Source organism: Harpia harpyja, chromosome 5, assembly GCF_026419915.1.
Source record: "Harpia harpyja isolate bHarHar1 chromosome 5, bHarHar1 primary haplotype, whole genome shotgun sequence".
Classification (NCBI taxonomy): Eukaryota; Metazoa; Chordata; class Aves; order Accipitriformes; family Accipitridae; genus Harpia; species Harpia harpyja.
Window position 1 is genome coordinate 58562501 of NC_068944.1, and position 17444 is coordinate 58579944.

General features: G+C 41.8%; 1 protein-coding gene across 5 annotated transcripts in view; it reads left to right on the forward strand.

Moving 5' to 3' along the window:
• Window positions 1–318: 318 nt before the first annotated feature.
• OXR1 (oxidation resistance 1) overlaps window positions 319–17444 on the forward strand; it is a 305008-nt gene continuing 287882 nt past the window's right edge. For 3 of the 5 annotated variants that reach the window (XM_052786766.1, XM_052786771.1, XM_052786774.1), the window contains exon 1: window positions 13935–13965. In XM_052786766.1, coding sequence (XP_052642726.1) covers window positions 13950–13965 — 16 coding nt within the window. In that variant the 5' untranslated portion in view covers window positions 13935–13949. Of the gene's footprint in view, window positions 476–8074; window positions 8173–13934; window positions 13966–17444 lie in introns of those variants that run through there. The other 2 variants (XM_052786770.1, XM_052786769.1) reach the window with 2 other exon arrangements.

Consider the following 17444-nt stretch of genomic DNA (forward strand, 5'->3'; position numbering starts at 1 on the left):
AAATCTAAAACAATGTGGTGTTGCCATGTTTATTCTTACTGGTCTTTTAGGAAAGCAGGGAATGGTAAGCCACAGCTTAAAAACCACATCAGAAACTCCCATTTACAAATACTTATGGGGCTTTTAATTTCTAGCAGTTATCTACAGCTCTTAGGTTTGAAACACAGTAGTGTCTGTGAAAGGAATGTGTGATCTTGTCATTCACCTTGCCAGCCAAGCAAGTCATATTTAGGGAGCTGTTCTGCAAGCTCCTTGCCTTGGACCTGTCACATTCTCATCTGACTTCTCTGGGCTTCACTGGAGAGAAGTGTGAGTTTGTTTCTCCCCAAGCCTAGTCCACAAAACCGAACACCTCAGAGCAGGATAGAGATGTCTCCTGAGAAATACCGCATGAAAATACCGCTTGGCATCCTCTCCCGCACTTTCTAGACCCGATTTCTGAAACTGCCGCTTCACGGGGTGGCCCGGCCCTGAGGTAAATGGTCCGCCCTGAGGTAAACGGCCCGGCCCTGAGGTAAACGGCCCGGCCCGGCGCTGGGGTGACGGGTCCGGAGCTGGGGTGAGGGGCCCGGCGCTGCGGCGAGGGGCCCGGCGCTGAGGCGAGGGGCCCGGCGCTGAGGCGAGGGGCGGGCAGAGCCCGGCCGCCGCCCCATCAGACGCTCCCAAGAGCCCCCCCCGCAACCGCGCCGCGCACCGTGCGCCCCTGCTCGATTCGGCGGGAGTATCCGCAGACCCGCGTACCCGCAGGGCTCCCGCTGCATAGGCGCGGGCAGGACCCGGGCGCGGCTAGCGCGGGCATCGCCCCGGTTTCGGTGCCTCTCCTGCGACACCGCGGGCAGGACCGGCGCGGCGGGAGGTCAGCCCCCGCCCCGGGGAGGCAACCCCTGCCCGGGGGCTGCGGGGAGCGAGGCCGCCTCTGCCCCTTTAAGCTCCAGCTGTTCTTTTCTGCGGCGCCTATTTTTAGCTTGTCCTCTTGGTAGCATCCAGCTCTACCCCCTATTTCTCCGTGCTCCCCCCTCCTTCCCCCCCCCCCCCCGCGGTGGTAGATTCCGCGCGGCGACGGCGGGGGGACTGAGCATGTCCGAACCCGCTCGGCAGCGGCCGCCGCGCCGGGGCTGCGCTCGCGCGCCGCGCTCGCCGGGCGGGAAGGAGGGCGCGCGGCCGGGGGCCGCGTGAGGGAGGCGCGTGCCGCCGCCGCTCGCTCCGCTCCGCTTCCGCTCCCGCTCCGCGCCGCCCGCCAGTAAGTTTCTCCGCGGGCGCGGGGTGCCCGCCGCGGGGCCGGGGGGGGCGGCGGGCGCCTCGCTGCCGCCTCTGCGCGGCAGGGGCGGCCCGGGGCAGGGGCTCGGAGTTCGGTGCCCCCCCCGCCCCCATCTCCAGCCCCTGGGGGCTGGCGTCGGGAGGGACGCGGGGCGCGACCGGCTGCCCCTGCCCGCCTGGCCGCCTCGCTGCGCGCCCCGGGGCCGTCGCAACTTCTCGGCTGCCCGCGGCCCGGCCCCGCCGGCCCGGAGGGCAGCGGCTGGCCACGCGTTGCGGGGTCCCGCCGCCCTAGGCGCGGGCCGCGGCCTGCCGGCTCGGCTCGGCCACGCCGCGGCGGGTCCGCGCTGCGCGGGTCGGCGGCGGGTGGGCGCCTCTCCTCAGGTGCGTGTGGCGACCCCGCGGCTGCGCTGCCCCCGCCTGCGCCGGGCCGGGTCCGAGCGCGGCCCGCGGCTGCGAGCGGCGCCGGGAGAAGCGGGAGGCTGCGCTCGCCCTGCGGAGAGGGCGCGGTACCGAAATAGGGAGCAAGTAGCCGCGCAGCCAGTGCGTCGTCGGAATTAGCGAGGCTGTGGTGTTTAAAGGAGTTTCTGATTTAACAGATGGTACCGCAGGGAAGAAAGTGTTCGCTGAGAGAAACTGTCATGACATACGTTTTTGCCGCGTCGTGTGACAATTTGTTCCGGGTGCTCTTTTAGTTTAGTAGGGGTACAGTATTGTAACTTGTCTGTCGGTAGCAAACAAACACTGAACGATGCCCCGAGGTTTTTTCCTCTGAAAATAGGATTTTGTTATTTATTTAAAAACATGCTTGTTCTGTTGTTGTTCCTTTCACCTGTAAAGTCGGTTTGAACACTGTGTCTCACATACTCGGGATGTAAAGTTCTTCATGTTGAAAGCGGCATGATTCGGTTCATTTCTTTTACAGTGCTCTGAAATGAGGAAAGGTTTTGGAAACTGCTTCCCTATTCAGAGGAGGCTCGTTGCTGTTTGCAAAGTTGTATGAAGATGGCCATCTAAAATGATGGCTAACTAAAATGATAAATTAATAGGGGAAGGGGGAATTTGAGGAGCTTTCTGTGAAACTGAATGTCACTTATGAAAATTCTACTGCTTAGCATGTCACTGGTGAAAGAATTGGACTAAGCAAGGGCCGGTAAGGTGCTCTTGGTGTACAGTCTGTCTTAGTTTTCATTAGACCATCCCGGTAGATATTCTTACTTTAACGACCTGACTTTGGACACTTACAGGCATGATTACCTTTGCACATTGACTTAGATTTGGTGGAGTACTCGGGGATGAATATTCATATAAGCTTCAATGTCTGCGTGTTAAGCCTCATCAAAATTTAGATGTACTTTAAAGTAACTAAATCCCCAGAACTTGCCATCCCTACTGCGTATATTCTTGGTTCTGTTAATTAGTATTATTGTAGTGGAGACAGGTGTGATTGTTTCTGTACCTCTACAACTCTTCCCCTCTCCCAAATGAAACACCCACTGCCCCACGACACCCCCCCAAACAATAGCAATTGATCTATGGGTTTCTGAAAGCCAGTCAGTGTGTGCGATTGGGATCTGAGTTGTGCATGAATAAACTGCTGTCCTGTCAGTTCCATTTTTATGAGTATGCAATAATGGGGGGAAAAAAAAAGAATTCTTGAGTAGATGCCTTTTGCCTGCTGCACAAGACCAATGCAGCAGGAAAGAACAGCTTGTGTTACCTATGTTGACAGTGTAGTGAAAATTAAGGAGGGAAATTTTTGTGCATGGCAACCTGCCATTTTTCGCCTGTAATTAGATGTGAGCTGAAATAATACCAGGTATTTAAAAAATAAAATTGTTCAAAATACCAGAAGCCTTCAAAGTCTGAGTGTTGAAAATGCCTTTCCTTATGCTCTTAGAGTAATAATTTGGTTAATTATTTGTGTTGCATTTTACTCTTATGATGTTTTAATACTTATTATAGTTCCAGAGCTCATACAGATTAATAGAATTATTTCAGCATCCTAACCAGATAAGCATTCTTTGATAGTCAAAGCATATGCTGATAGAGCATATAAGCATATCCTTAGAATATACACTGTGGTATAGTGCCTGTAGAGTCTCAGTTGATTCTTTGTTTCTTGTCCAGGTTTGAGCCCAACTATTGGAAATGAGAAAATTATTTGAGTGGCAGTGGGGTTACATATTAATTGTTTGGACTGTCTAGTTAGCAGCTGCAGTGTTTGTACGTAGTTAATTTTTTTCTGCCTGACAGGAAAAATAACTCTGATCTTTCTCCATGCATGTCTTCCCTTGAAAACTCTTATTTCTCCATTATTTGCTTAATCTAGGGAAATATCTTCCATGTTGTGGGTTGTTTGTTTTTTTTTAATGAAGTGTGTCATCTTGCATTATAGGAAATCATATATACTCATCCCTCCAGGACTTTGGGGAAAGGACTATGGAAAGAGTTGTAAAAATACTTTAAAAAAAAAAGTTGAATTTAATTAAAAACCAAACCAAAACACCAAAAAACCAAACCCCTATTAATAATGCCCTAGGAAATTTTCATAGGGAAGTGATTATTCTCTAAGACTGATAGCTGAAGGCAGTAGTCTAGGATTGTCAGCATTACCTATCAGCTGTTAATTTGCAAGAAGGTCTCTTAGCATTTGTTTTTGTTGATGAGCTACTGTAACTTATTTCTTCTTCACCCTTTAGCGAGCTGCTGTTGTTTCCTAAGTTACAGTAACAAAAACATTAAATTAAGCATATTATTGAAACACATGTGGGATTTGACAACCTTGCAGAAGCAAACAGTTACTGATGACAAGCATGGTCGGGTGTCAGGTTAGCACAAGATTGCTACATGTTCATCAATAGGTTCACTCAGATGCTGATACTTTTGTTCAATAGAGCCATTTACTTAAATTTAGGATGGCTTCCTTGTCTACTGCAGCAGATACTCATTAAGGTAAGGTGTCTGTCTTTCATGTGTGAACTGTTGCTGTTGGGGCAGAAGGAGCAGTTTGGGTTAGGCAAAGAATTGCACGTGTTACGAAGCTCCTGGGGAAGACCTTCAAGTGTTTGAAAAAGACACTGCTATCTTCATTTCATCGGTGGTGTTTTGTGCCAGGAACAGATGCTTACATGGTGTACTGCAGCAGTGAGCTGTAAATTACCCTTTTATTCTAGCATCTGCTCCTACCAGTTTTAGTGAAGATTAGACATAGATATGGAGAAGGTATCTCCTGGATATCTCATGATATGTTATGGATGTGTCATACAGTCTCTAAGACAGGAAGTTATTTGATCTGCAGGTCAAAATCTTTCAGATTGTGCAGAGGCCTCTGTCACAGAGAGCGCTTATCTGTGGCTACAGCAGGACAATTAGCGAGTTTCTCCTGTATGTAAGGTTACTGCCTGTATCTCTCAATTACACATTGAAGCAAGTGGTGACCTCCTGCTCCCGCTTTCTTACATTGCTCTAGCAAAACAGAGATAGAAGGAGTATTTGCTATTTTTTGTTATTCTGTTGCCTGTAATAGGGTTTGGAGAGGAAGAAAAAGTCAGAGAAAGAAGAGAGAAGTAGGGAAGAAAATATATAAACCTGTGTTAATCTTCCACAGCTATTGTAGTGAGAACTAATTGGAGTTTTGGCTCCTTAACTCTTAAAATGGCGTGAGGGGAAAGGACCATTGGACTTCACTTTGTTACTCCTCAGGAATACACTCAGGTATATTTATCATTTGATGATTGAGGAATCATGCAAAGAGAGGGGGTTAGACACGGGAGCAAAGGGAAGAGAGGACAGCTACTCAGAAGCCGGATGTGTGTCATAATGGAGTTCCCAGCAGAGTCCTGAACACAGCTTACAGACACGCCGTTTGTCACAAAACAAAGGATTGTACCTTCTCTGGGGCCAATGTAACGTGTTGTCTACGTAGCCCAGGGATGGTAACATGGGGGAAAAAAATGGGATTCTGAGCAGCAGGATAAGGTGTGCTGTGGTGTTATATGACAGGTGTTTTTGTGTGAGTTCCTCCTTGAATAGCTGGAGGCCATGAAGGGTATACCAGTATCCTCTTTACTTTCTTTTTGCTGGACCCAGTTGTTTTCAGGCTTGGACTGAAGTCCTGGTAAGCTTTATCACCCTGTTGTTGGACCCTTTTGTTCCGTATGATGGGGGTCCTGCTCTCACCATCCCCACCCCCTGCACCCCCTCAAGATTAGGGGTGAAGTAACAAAGTACTTACTGAGTGATACTTAACATTGGAAGCCTGACGGACTGATTTGAAAAGGAGAGTTAAACTTAAAACTTGTGAAGGAACAAGGGGATTCCCCCAGCACAGCCATGGACATTATAAAACCAGAGGGACATGTGCGATGACTTCCCATATAATAGAAACTGGTGGAGTCTGAGTAAATTCTTGGTTGAATGAGACTTACCACTTAGAAAAAAAAAAAAATTACTCTTCATGTAAAAATTTGGAGTAAACCCCTCTTAACACTTGTGAATGCATCCAAATCCATTGTGAGCTTTCCAGTTGTTAATTAGCCTAAATGGTTGCTATTAATAACTTATTTTTAGCTTGGTGTTATTTTTATTCAACTTCCACCTATCAGATCTGACTATCTGCCTGTTCAAAGAGCTACATATTGTCCAATATTTTTTTCTATGAAGGTATATATAGATCGATGAAGATCTCTTGATAAGACTGAGCTCATAAAATCTTTTGCTGTTTATGTATTTTCAGTCCTGTTTAATTTCTGAAACTAGGCACTCTGGTTTCTGTCACTTGGAAGTTCTACCTACTGTGTCCTAGATGCAAATGCTTTTCCTGAATGCGCGGTAACGTCACACACCAATAAAATGATGAGGGCAGAAAAAGTCAGTGCCCTAACAGGAGGGAGGAAACATAAAGAAATCTTGAACAGTGAAGTAGGTACAAGTTGTTTAATACTTTGCTAGTAAATCTGTCAGTGATCAACAGTGAAAGATGAATGAAAGAGGACATTTTGAACACACTAAGCAGAGCTTAAACTGATGTTAGCAAAAGTAAGCCCGTTTTCTGTGCAAGATGGGAACTTTTTTGGTCTGTGAATAAGAGCCTTAGTCACATAAGGTCCACTGTTACAGTTTACACATTCTTCAGTAATCAGTGACCAAAGAGTAACACTTTGGGTCAACCTGGGACATACCCCTTGCACCCCTGTGAAGGCACAGTTGACATCTGTGCAATCATGGACACACAGTATTTCTTATTGAGCATGGAAAGCAAAGCTGTAGCAGTTCTGTGTCAAACTCAGGATACCTGTGGAAGACAAAGTATTGCCACTTGGTAGTGTAGGTACCTTGTTTGTTCAGTGGTACTCTTTGTGCACACTTGTTTTGGAAGGTCTTCTCACAGTCATCGGGACAGATTACTAGGAACCATCTTGTCTGTCTTCAGTGGGTGATCTCACCCATTAAAACACCAGATTTGGAGGAAAAAAAATACTATGCGAGCACATAGTGTGGCTGCTTAATTGATACGCCTTTTCTTTCTAGACACCTTATGTATACATTTCCCATTCATTTCACTATGAACTTGAGTTGTGGAAACAGAGAAGAAGAATCATCTGTCTCCTGTGCTCCTTTGTATAAAATGCTTTTGGGATGCATAAATGTGAAACAAATTCATAGGTAAAACATAGTTCACTTAAGTACTCCTATAGATAGTAAGTATCCAGAAACCTTTATATAATATGACATGCACATAAAGATAAGACTTTGATACTATAGTCAGAACTTTTTTTTTTCCCCAAGGCATAACACAACCAGATTCCATGGAGACACCTTCTAAAATAACAGCAAATACACTATTAGTTATTCCTTAATGTAACCATAGCTGTACAAAAGCTTAGTAATAAATCATCTTCATATTTCATAAATAATACAGAGCATACTAAAATGTTCATATTTATAGTCACTGCAGTGAAATTGGATTCACTTGTGAGTCTTCCTTAGACTTCCTTTGTGATTTTAAATTATTAATACTGTTATATTTCAGAAATTGATATTTATCTACTGTTGATGTAAACCTAATCTATTCAGTTGTCTAAATCTCTGGCAGTTGAATTCCAAGTTGTCTTATGGATTTTGTTGCACCAAAAAGCCAGGACATCCATGTTGTTTATACAAGCACATTCCAATGGTTAATTAATGATTATCACCACTTCTGTAGCATCTGAAAAGAGAAGCTGTAACAGCTTTTAAATCCCGTTTAGGGAAGGAAACAGCTCTTATCCAGGACTACAAACAGCAATAGCAAGGAAAACGGATGCAATGGGAAACAAAATATATTTGTTTCTTCTAGCTTTAATTCTCCTTTGGAATCTTATCATTAGTCTCTGTGGGTTTTCAATAATTTTCTTTGGGATTATGATGACTTTTTTTTTTTTTTTAGAGCTAGTATGAACACTACCTGCAGTGAAATGTTATGGCCATAGGACTAATGCTAATTCATTAGTAGTCAATCTCGCTTCTAGATGAAACCTCAAGACCCTTGTGGTACTTCCTGCTTGAATATTTTTCAAAGAATTGCATTAATTTTAAGTGTGGACCTAAACCACTGATAGAAGTCCCACTCATACTTTCTGTTGCCATCAGTATATCACCATGGCAAAAATAAATTGTGTCTTTCTTTGCATGCATTTTCCATATGTCAGAAAGGATGATAGTAGCAGGAAGTAGCTGGTCTGTGTGGAACACTTGACTGTGAAACTCTTTTCCATATGCAAACTGTCATACCTCTTTTTTTTTTTTCCCCCCTTATTTTTTTCACTAAGGTCTATCTCACCTGAAAGCTTATAACCTGAGTTTATGCTCCACTGAGAAGTTTCACCTGAAGCAGTGAACGACTTAGACACCTCTAAAATGGAACCAGTGGAATAGGTATGTGTAAGAAATTATAAGGAAAGTTTTGAAGTGGAACTAACATTTATTAAAGCTTCACTGCTCAATTGGTTTTTCTGTTTACTACTTCCCAGTGTCTTCCTGTATGTTGTGTATCCCCACTGTAAGCTCCTACAGTGGAACGTGTGTGTATTTACTTGTTTTAGAGGCCTATGCACAATCAGCAGTTTTTACAGAATTAAAATGTGTGTTTTATGTTTTCTTCAAATTAATTTGTTAATACAGATTATCAAATTTGAGGATGTGAATATAAGATTTTTCTCAGGTGTCCCTGCCCAAATAGCTGCTTTACGTACTTTCCCAGTGTAGCCTTGCTCTTACTTTATCTGCAGACTGTACCTGAAGTGTTGGGTGTAAAGTCTTGCTGTGCTGCTTTGCATCTGAGCATCTACCTCCAGGCATGGCTTTCCATTCAAAGTATCCCTGTGTTTAGGGGTCCCAGAGGGCACAACTTTTTCAGCTGAGTGCAAGTACTCACATCTAAGACAACAGTGTCAAGCAGGACTTATCCAGCATTTGCTCTTTTCTGCAGTTCTTCTCTATGGCAGTGGTGATTGGGAAAAAAAGTGAAATTTTGGCTATGTTCATAGAATCATAGAATCATTTAGGTTGGAAAAGACCTTTAAGATCATCGAGTCCAACTGTCAACCCAACACTACCATGCCCACTGTCGTGGTTTAACCCCAGCCAGCAACTAAACACCACGCAGCCGCTCACTCACTCCCCCCCACCCAGTGGGATGGGGAAGAAAATCAGGAAAAGAAGCAAAACCCGTGGGTTGAGATAAGAACGGTTTAATAGAACAGAAAAGAAGAAGCTAATAATGATAATGATAACACTAATAAAATGACAACAGCAATAATGAAAGGATTGGAATGTACAAATGATGCGCAGTGCAATTGCTCACCACCCGCCGACCGACACCCAGCCAGTCCCCCAAGCGGCGAAACCCTGCCCCCACTTCCCCGTTCCTATACTAGATGGGACGTCCCATGGTATGGAATACACCGTTGGCCAGTTTGGGTCAGGTGCCCTGGCTGTGTCCTGTGCCAACTTCTTGTGCCCCTCCAAGCTTTCTCGCTGGCTGGGCATGAGAAGCTGAGAAATCCTTGACATTAGTCTAAACACTACTGAGCAACAACTGAAGACATCAGTGTTATCAACATTCTTCTCATACTGAACTCAAAACATAGCACTGTACCAGCTACTAGGAAGACAGTTAACTCTATCCCAGCTGAAACCAGGACACCCACTAAAGTGTGTCCTGAAGTTTCTTTGTTGTTTGTGTTCTTAACGTCTTTAAAGCATTGAAGCACTGGGTTGTCCCTGGAGTTCAGGTAACCTTATGACAAGCATTCTGACAAAAATGCTGAAGCAAAAAAGCTGTCCTTGGAGCTGGGGACCGTCAGAGAGAAGGTCTTGGCTTTGGATCAGATTAGGACTTGGATGAGTTGCCTGGACAAAATCTTAGTGTTGGTTGGATGAGGTTGTCGCAGGGTGGTGATAGTGATGGGGTAAAGCTGAGGGAAGATGAGAATGGCACCAGGCAACTGGGAAGACATGCAAGTGCATGTCTTGCAAGGGCTTTACAGAGTCCAGAAGGAATCCAAAGTTTCCAATTCTTCCTGTCCTGTTGTAATTCAGCAAGCCTGAGGCTATTTTACCTCATTATTCTACCTCCTCACAGCCTCTTACCTCTTCCTCTTATTTATTATTGTAAACTTGTATTTTTGACCCTTGTGGACTTAAAATATTAGAGCTGAAGCTGCCCGGATATCCAAAGTAAATGAAGACTTTTCCATTTAACTTTAGTCTCTATACTTCAAGTCTGTATCTGTAAAAGGAAGATAATACTAGCTGCACAACATAGCATGATGTGAGAAGATAAGTTTGTTAATGTTGGTGAAGTACTCTAATACTGTAGTGATGATCACCTTGGAGAGGCTCATGAGGCAATTAATACTTACGGCATCCAAGCAGAGCTTAAGCAGAGTACCGTAAGGCTATGGACTGAACAACTGTGATCAGACTAGACACTGGATACCTTAACTGCTTACTCAGTAAATAGTGTCCTTCCTGTTCTCTGAGCGTTGAAGCAGTCTTGGTGGAAAGAAATGCTATGTGAATACATAGCTGAAAACTGTATGAAGCAGTTTATGCATCCTCTTTGAGAATATTGTTTAGACACTTGGTGACCTGTGGTTCTTAACATTGTGAAAATAGCAGCCACAGTATATGAGGGGTTGGTACCTACTGAAGTCCTCATCAAACTGCAACCAGCCTTCTGAATTAGGATGTCTTTGAAGGGGAAAAAAGCTCCTTGTAGTGGTAATGGGACCATGGGAGAAGAGATCTATGTAACAGTCCTCATAATCATTGCTGCATATAAATAACGGAGAGTAGGTAAATAAAGATGGGAGCAAGCGAGACTGAATTAAGATACAAGTGGTCTTGATTTTGGTGTGGTGCTTTTCCTTACACTCCATAAGGGAAATTTGGCTCTATGTGTCAAAATTATGTTACATGTCTGCTGGAAGACTAATACATACATATGTTGTATCCAGCAACACTAGCAACAGTCTGCAAAATGGGTGAACCTAGTGATGGTGGCAGTGGATCGAGTTGCGCTGGTGGAGAAGCTGCGTGGCTGGATGGAGTTCACAGTGTTTGGAAGGAGAGTGATGTGGTGATGAAATGTAATCACAGGATATCTGCATATCTAGTTTGGCACAGGAACATGGCACAGTGAACACCAAATTGTCTCACTGTAGTTCTGTCACCATCTCCTAATGTTGCTCTTAGCCAGTGTTGCAGTAAGTTTTGAGCGAGGCTTAGGTTGTACCTAGAGATAAGGCTTGACCTCACTGAAGCTTTAAAGGGGAGGCATTGCAAACATACAGTCATACTGAGAAATACCCAGAAAAGATACTCTTACTTCCCCATATGTATTTTCCCCAAATTCCTCTACCTTCTATTTTCCCCAGTTTTCAGGGTCCTATATGAGACGTCCTAAAACTGTAGCACAGGCAGAATGCAAACTTATCACAGGTCTTTCCAATCCCTTTTTATGCCCTGAGTTACTTCTAACCACTTTTGTTTCTTGGGTATACCCAAAGGCAGAGGTTTTGTAAGATGACGTGGCAATGGGCAGTAGAAATGAATTCCCCAAAGGAAGAACTGCATGTCACCCTGTGTGACCTCCTTTGGGAAACATAAGAGACCACTGGTTGGAACCCACGGGGCCTTCTTCAGCTGAAATAACTGAAATCTTGAGGAAATCTGAAAGCTGGCATTGATAGGGAGGAAATCATTCTGTCTGCATGAAACATGCAAAAGATCCCTGTCATCTCTTCTAAATTCTTGTAACTGCTAATTGCTTCCTGCTTTCTAATTTTCCTTTCCAGTTATTTTAATTACAACTCACTATGGCAAAAGTACCTGTCTCTTGCTGACTCAATCCAAGAGGAGGAAGAATAAAAATGAAAAAAAAAGATTTTTTTTTTTTTCCAATTCCTGTATTTATTCCCCTTCCTTGTAATACCCAATCATGTTGTAGGTCATTTTTATGTTTTTAGTTTTCCAAATGCACGCCTCTATGTAAACCAGTAGATCTTTAGATAATAGGAGGGGTTGGCTTTAAGTAACTTCCTATGACAAGCACTCTCTTTTTTCCCAAAGATCTGTAAATATTTTCAAGGTGAATTAATTCATGTTTGACAAAATGAGCCAGATTTATACCTGTGTGAGGGCAAAAGCAGTCACCAATGTGCTTTAATGCATATGAGTTAAGTCACTTCATGTAAGTGCAAGATTATTAGAAGGATTTTAAAGAATAGTCTGGAAAAAAGTGACAATAATGGCTTTTTGATGGGTAAATTAATATGGATTGTGCCAATCTACAGAAATACAGACTGAGATGGTGTGAAGCTGGTATAAGGAGCTTGTAGTTTTCCAGATGCTTATACCTGACATTTTATACCACAGTGCTTACACAGTGGCACTACACAAATTTCAGTGCGTCAAGCATTCAGTTTCCATGCCAGGATTAAATTACTCAAGTTTGTTTGGAGTTCTGGACTGATGCAATTTTAAACCACTAGTGTTTTGTCATGTGTCCTTGTTTAGGAAGATTCCTATTCTATTTAATAAAAATTGAATTGTGATAAATTAACGATTATGGCTACCTCTGAGCTGCAGCACATCTGAAGCCTGCAAATTTGTTTATGCTTAAGACACGTGTAACCGATTAACTTGAATGACAATCTTATTACATATTCCAGTCTGTTCTTGGTGCATTGTTAACCATACCTCTCTAGCAGGTAAAGAAAGATAAAATGGTAGTATTTTCTCCAAAGAAAACAAACTAATCATCCACTTCTCGATCTTGGGTGAGAAATGCAACATTATTCCTGAAGGACTTCAAACTATAAGCCTCTAAGATGCTTCCTCCAAACACAGCTATTGAGCTGTGCAAAAGCAGTTAGGAGGAATGCAAGAAAGTCTTCTTCATTTGGCTGATAGATCATGATAGCTAAGACAAGACTACTATCATACTGTACTGATCATTCCTTAGCGTATGATGTTTAGATAAAGTTCCTGTTCTTTTTTTTAAGTATAATCTTTTGTGTTACTTTTGTTTTGATATTGTCTCAGCTAGGCTCTTGATGTTGAAGAGAAGATACTTTTATAGATCCGTAAAATATGTACATAACTTTGAACAAAAAGTTTTACTCTGTGCAAATGAGCATTTGTGTTTATACAACGCAATAATGAGTTCATGTATTTGTAAGAGTGCATGACTCCTAATTATGAATCCCAGCAAAGGATCTGAGGTGACCATTTGGCTCAAAACTTCTTCCCCCCCACACCCCCAACTAAATCATCTAGCTTGCCTCTGCATGCTCTGCTTTTCTTGAATATTTAGTCATTATGGGTGTAATTTTAGTATTGCTAATAGGCCACACTAATTTTTACACTTTTTTTTTGTAAAAAATGCTGATGCAAAAAAGTAGTTTATGTGAGACCACTGGGAGAATGCTTTAAAAAATGTAGTAATCTGTGACCCCAGTCACATAAAGCATGACTTGGGTACAGTTGGTTAAAGGTGAACTACAAGAACAACATTTAATTCCAAGTTTAAATTAAGGTATTATCCAATAGAGCTTGGGACAGGAGATTACAGAGACTGTGGCTTAGTCTGTTACAGAGTACTACCACATTGAAATTCATGCCTGAGCTTGTGTTTTTTCCTCCTTGTGCAAGTTATTTGTGTTTGGATGTTCTAGTTCTGATCCTTTCCTACTAACAGATGCTAATGCTAGAATGCTTTACCATGAATTTGACGTAACCTAATAAAACAGTACAGAACAACAGTACTTCCTCGTTGAAACAAAGAAATTTAACCCTTCCCTTAAAGAGCTTCTTCAGCAGGGTCTAGAGTCTAGAACAGAGCCATGGGAGACAGACTTTGGCTGACTTCATTTTAACATATGGAAAATGCTGGATAATTTTCCCTTAATCAGCTCTACAAATCAACAGGTGGTGAAAGATAGGTTCTTCCCATGTGTTAGTGAAGGGTCAGATAGTGTATTGCTAACAGCTTTGAGCCATGTGTGGAGAATGTTCCTACCTTCTGTTCATCAATAGGGAAGCAAACATTACATGTTTATATTTAATAAAATTAAGTCCATATGTATTTTTTGTCTTCTTCCTTCTGGCCAGTTAGTAATGTGGTACTAAGCTGCCATGGACTGGACATGCATGCTATGGAAGGTATGAATTTGTATTTTTTTTCTTAATCAGTTTTAAAAGCACATAAGGCTTTTTCTGGTGCAGCACCACTGATTTTATGACTTTTTTTTTTTACATGTGGCTGGTACCTAAACGCTGTTCACCACAATGGATGGAAGGGGTGCAAATGTATTGCTGTGAGTGGAGCAGTCAGAGGACACTGGAAGAGACAACTGGCTCTGTGATACAAGTCTTTGAGTACTTTAATTGCAGGATAGATAGGAACAAATGTCTCATGTTCGTTCTGTGCAGGGTGTCAAGCCAGATGTGGGGAGAAAAATAACTTGCATAAATTAAGTTTTTACACAATAGTATTTTGTGTTACTCCTTTGTTTTGCAAATTTCAAGTAGCTCTACTGTGCTTGCCAGTAAAATAAACAGATTACAGGAACAGAGCAAAAAAAACCCCTTCATTCTCTTCCAATTAATTTAATTCCTGCTATAATCCTGTTCATGTTTGGAAAGGAATGACCTTGAAACGTTGCAGTTCACAGTTCAAACCTTTTGGTTGATATTGGCTCATATACTGAGCAACCTGAATAAAAATAATGAGTAGACAGTAGAATCTTTTGTTGTTGCATTGCTTATTATCTTTTTAAGGTGTTCATTTTTTTCACTTCCCTATATTTGTAATACAAAGGATAAATTTAGTATTATGGAGACAATAATAACATTTCCAATTCTATGGTCATAGTTTTTACTTAATGCCATCAGCAGTCATTTTTATAGATGCTCTGCATCATGCATCAGCATGGGCCAGATTTTCCTCTGTGACTCAGAAGCTATTGTAATTATATTGGTGCAAGCAACTGCATCTCTTACGAGGCTGTAGTAGTGGTAGTGAGTTTTCTACATGAATAGAGAATTTGTAAGGCTGCACCAATGTTATTTAAATAACCTCTGACAAATGTTGAAATTTTATTTCAATTATGTGCTGGTGTTCTGTTTCTGTCAGAGGGCTCTGTTGTTCTCGAGCATCCCTATATGTGCTTGCACTCGTAGTGTGCTAAAGGTAATTTGTGCCCTCATATATCTGTTGGGATGGTGGTGAAGTTGTCATTTTGGTAAGAACATACTCTGCCACTCTCACTCCTCTTATGCCCTGAATCACTTTGCAGGTGTCACAGTTGAATATTGTGGGGAAAAATGCATAATGCAGACAGTCTGAGATTATGTGGAAACTGCTTGTAATGGTTATGGTGTGATAACCTGAAACTATTTATGCACAAATGTAGAAACCTTGAATTATGCATCAGATGATGGTGAAAAACTAGTGCGTGCATCCTGCCAGGCAGAAAACCAAGTGACTTGTAACTGTAGTTCAACAAAGCAGTATGGGTTTTTAAAAAATGTAGGTGTGGGGTTAATTATTACACTGTATCAATTTTACCTGAATTAAGAGAAAGGAAGCAGTATGATTTTACATTAACGGGATGCACAAAGACGAACTGTAACAACAGGGTCCTGTTAGGCATTTGAGAGGCACAAGAGAGTGTCTGAACTGCCTGTTCCCTGTGTGCTGCCTGTACTTCCTGGGATGATGATGTTCTCTGGTTCTATGTGGAGATCACAGCTAAGAAGGGTAATAAGATAAGCCCCTTCTGGCTAAAAAAAGAACTGGTGCTAAGCTTGAGGATGAAGCACGTGTGGGCAGGCTCTCCTCTGGGCTTCCACCACTCCTTTCCTCCTCAGCTAATGAGATCTAGGGGGTTCCCGTACTGGTCACCTCCTGTTTTAACCTGCTGAGAACAGCCACATAAAGCAGGCAGGTTTCTGACATTCATTGAGTGATCTGTCAAAAAGTTTTGTACCAAAGTGGGGAAAAAAAAAGATATGATCTCTCCTAGTTTGGAATGAATAATTAAGGATTTTTAAGCTGCTATTTAAGTGGAAATGGACAAGTAGGAAATAAGTGATGTCTTTGTTCAATCCTGATTTCAATTCTACTCTTGTAATCCTAAAAATCAGATTTCTAAATGGTGGACTGAATGTCCAGTGTCATTTTAGTCGCACTTGAGCAAGCAGCACTGTTATTATTGATATCATTATATAGAGAGTTGAATTTAGTAACAAAAAATAAGGAATTATTTGATCTTTTTGGATGTTTTTCATATAGAAATACAATTATTTTAATTTCAATATTAATAATGACTTGCAAAAAAAGTTAGAACATGAAGAAGCAACTAAATACATGTTTCTTAGGAAAAAAAAAGTGAGGAAAAATGTTAAACCAGTTCTAAGTTTTAATTAGAAAAAGATTAACTGTATAATTGACTTTGTTAATAAAGGCATAATTAGGTCCAGTTTTGTTCTTCTTTATTGTAGCTGAAATGTCCCATGTGAGGATTTATAAACCTTAAAACTCTGCAAATGGAGGCTCGAATACAGGCACCATATGTTTCACAACTTCCTTCTTGTTGATTTTAGGGTATTATCAACACTCACGAATAGACAATCCCAGATCCATCTTAAAATTGAAGTACTTGCCATTTTCATTATGTTTTCCCATGAGGTTTCTCTCTCTCAGATCTGTCTTTTCAATTACCATTTGCTGTCATTCAGCACTTCTTGCACTTTAATTTTATAACGCAAATGCCTCTGAATCCATCAAAGTTTATTTCATTCCCTTCTCTGTTTCCATGCTGTTTTCAGTCCCAAGTAGTTTTTAAGGATTGTTCTCAAAAAACATGATTAGTAAAGTATAGTGAGGTTCAGAAAGCAATAGTAAGAATTCATAGTTTCAAGCTTTTCTGAAAAATCAAAAGAATTAGACTATTTCTCTTTTGAATTTTTAATGGACTTAAAGCTTCACCAGATAGAAACTAGGGCTTTAAGAAAATTTAAGTATCATGGCATAAATTATCTTCAAAATAAGAAAACCCTATTTTTTTGTAGCATCCATAGCGATAAAAGCAAAACATAATGGCTTAAGAGTATGTATGGTGCTTCTAGCTCCTGTTTTATGCCTAAATATGTAATTAGCCAGAAAACAGAAAACAAAAGAAATGTCACAATAAAAGATTCATATTTTTGGCTACTCTCTTGCAATGCTAAGGCCAAAGCAGCATAGAGAGTCTGTGCTGATACTTTTTTGCAGTTGTAGATCTTGGGGGTGAAGCTATTCCTAAGTGGAATTGAATTTAGTCGTTGTTACGCTTCATTTTCTACAATGCTAAATTCCTACTGATTTTTTGGAAGTTCAAAAGTACTTTGACCTTTACCGAAGCCAGTAAGACCTGTGTGTGTTTAGGGCTGTTGAAATCAGACAGAAAGTTGCACGCCAGAGCACAGTATACACGAGGATCCATCATTTAATTGCTGCATTAGCTAGCTGATAGCTAAATTAGATCTCTGCTCTTGAATTGCCCTATGAAGGTGTCTCTCTATTTGTCTTTCTATCCATGGATGAGAAGTAGCCACTTGACATATTACCTTATTTTCTTAAAATCAGCTTTCACAAA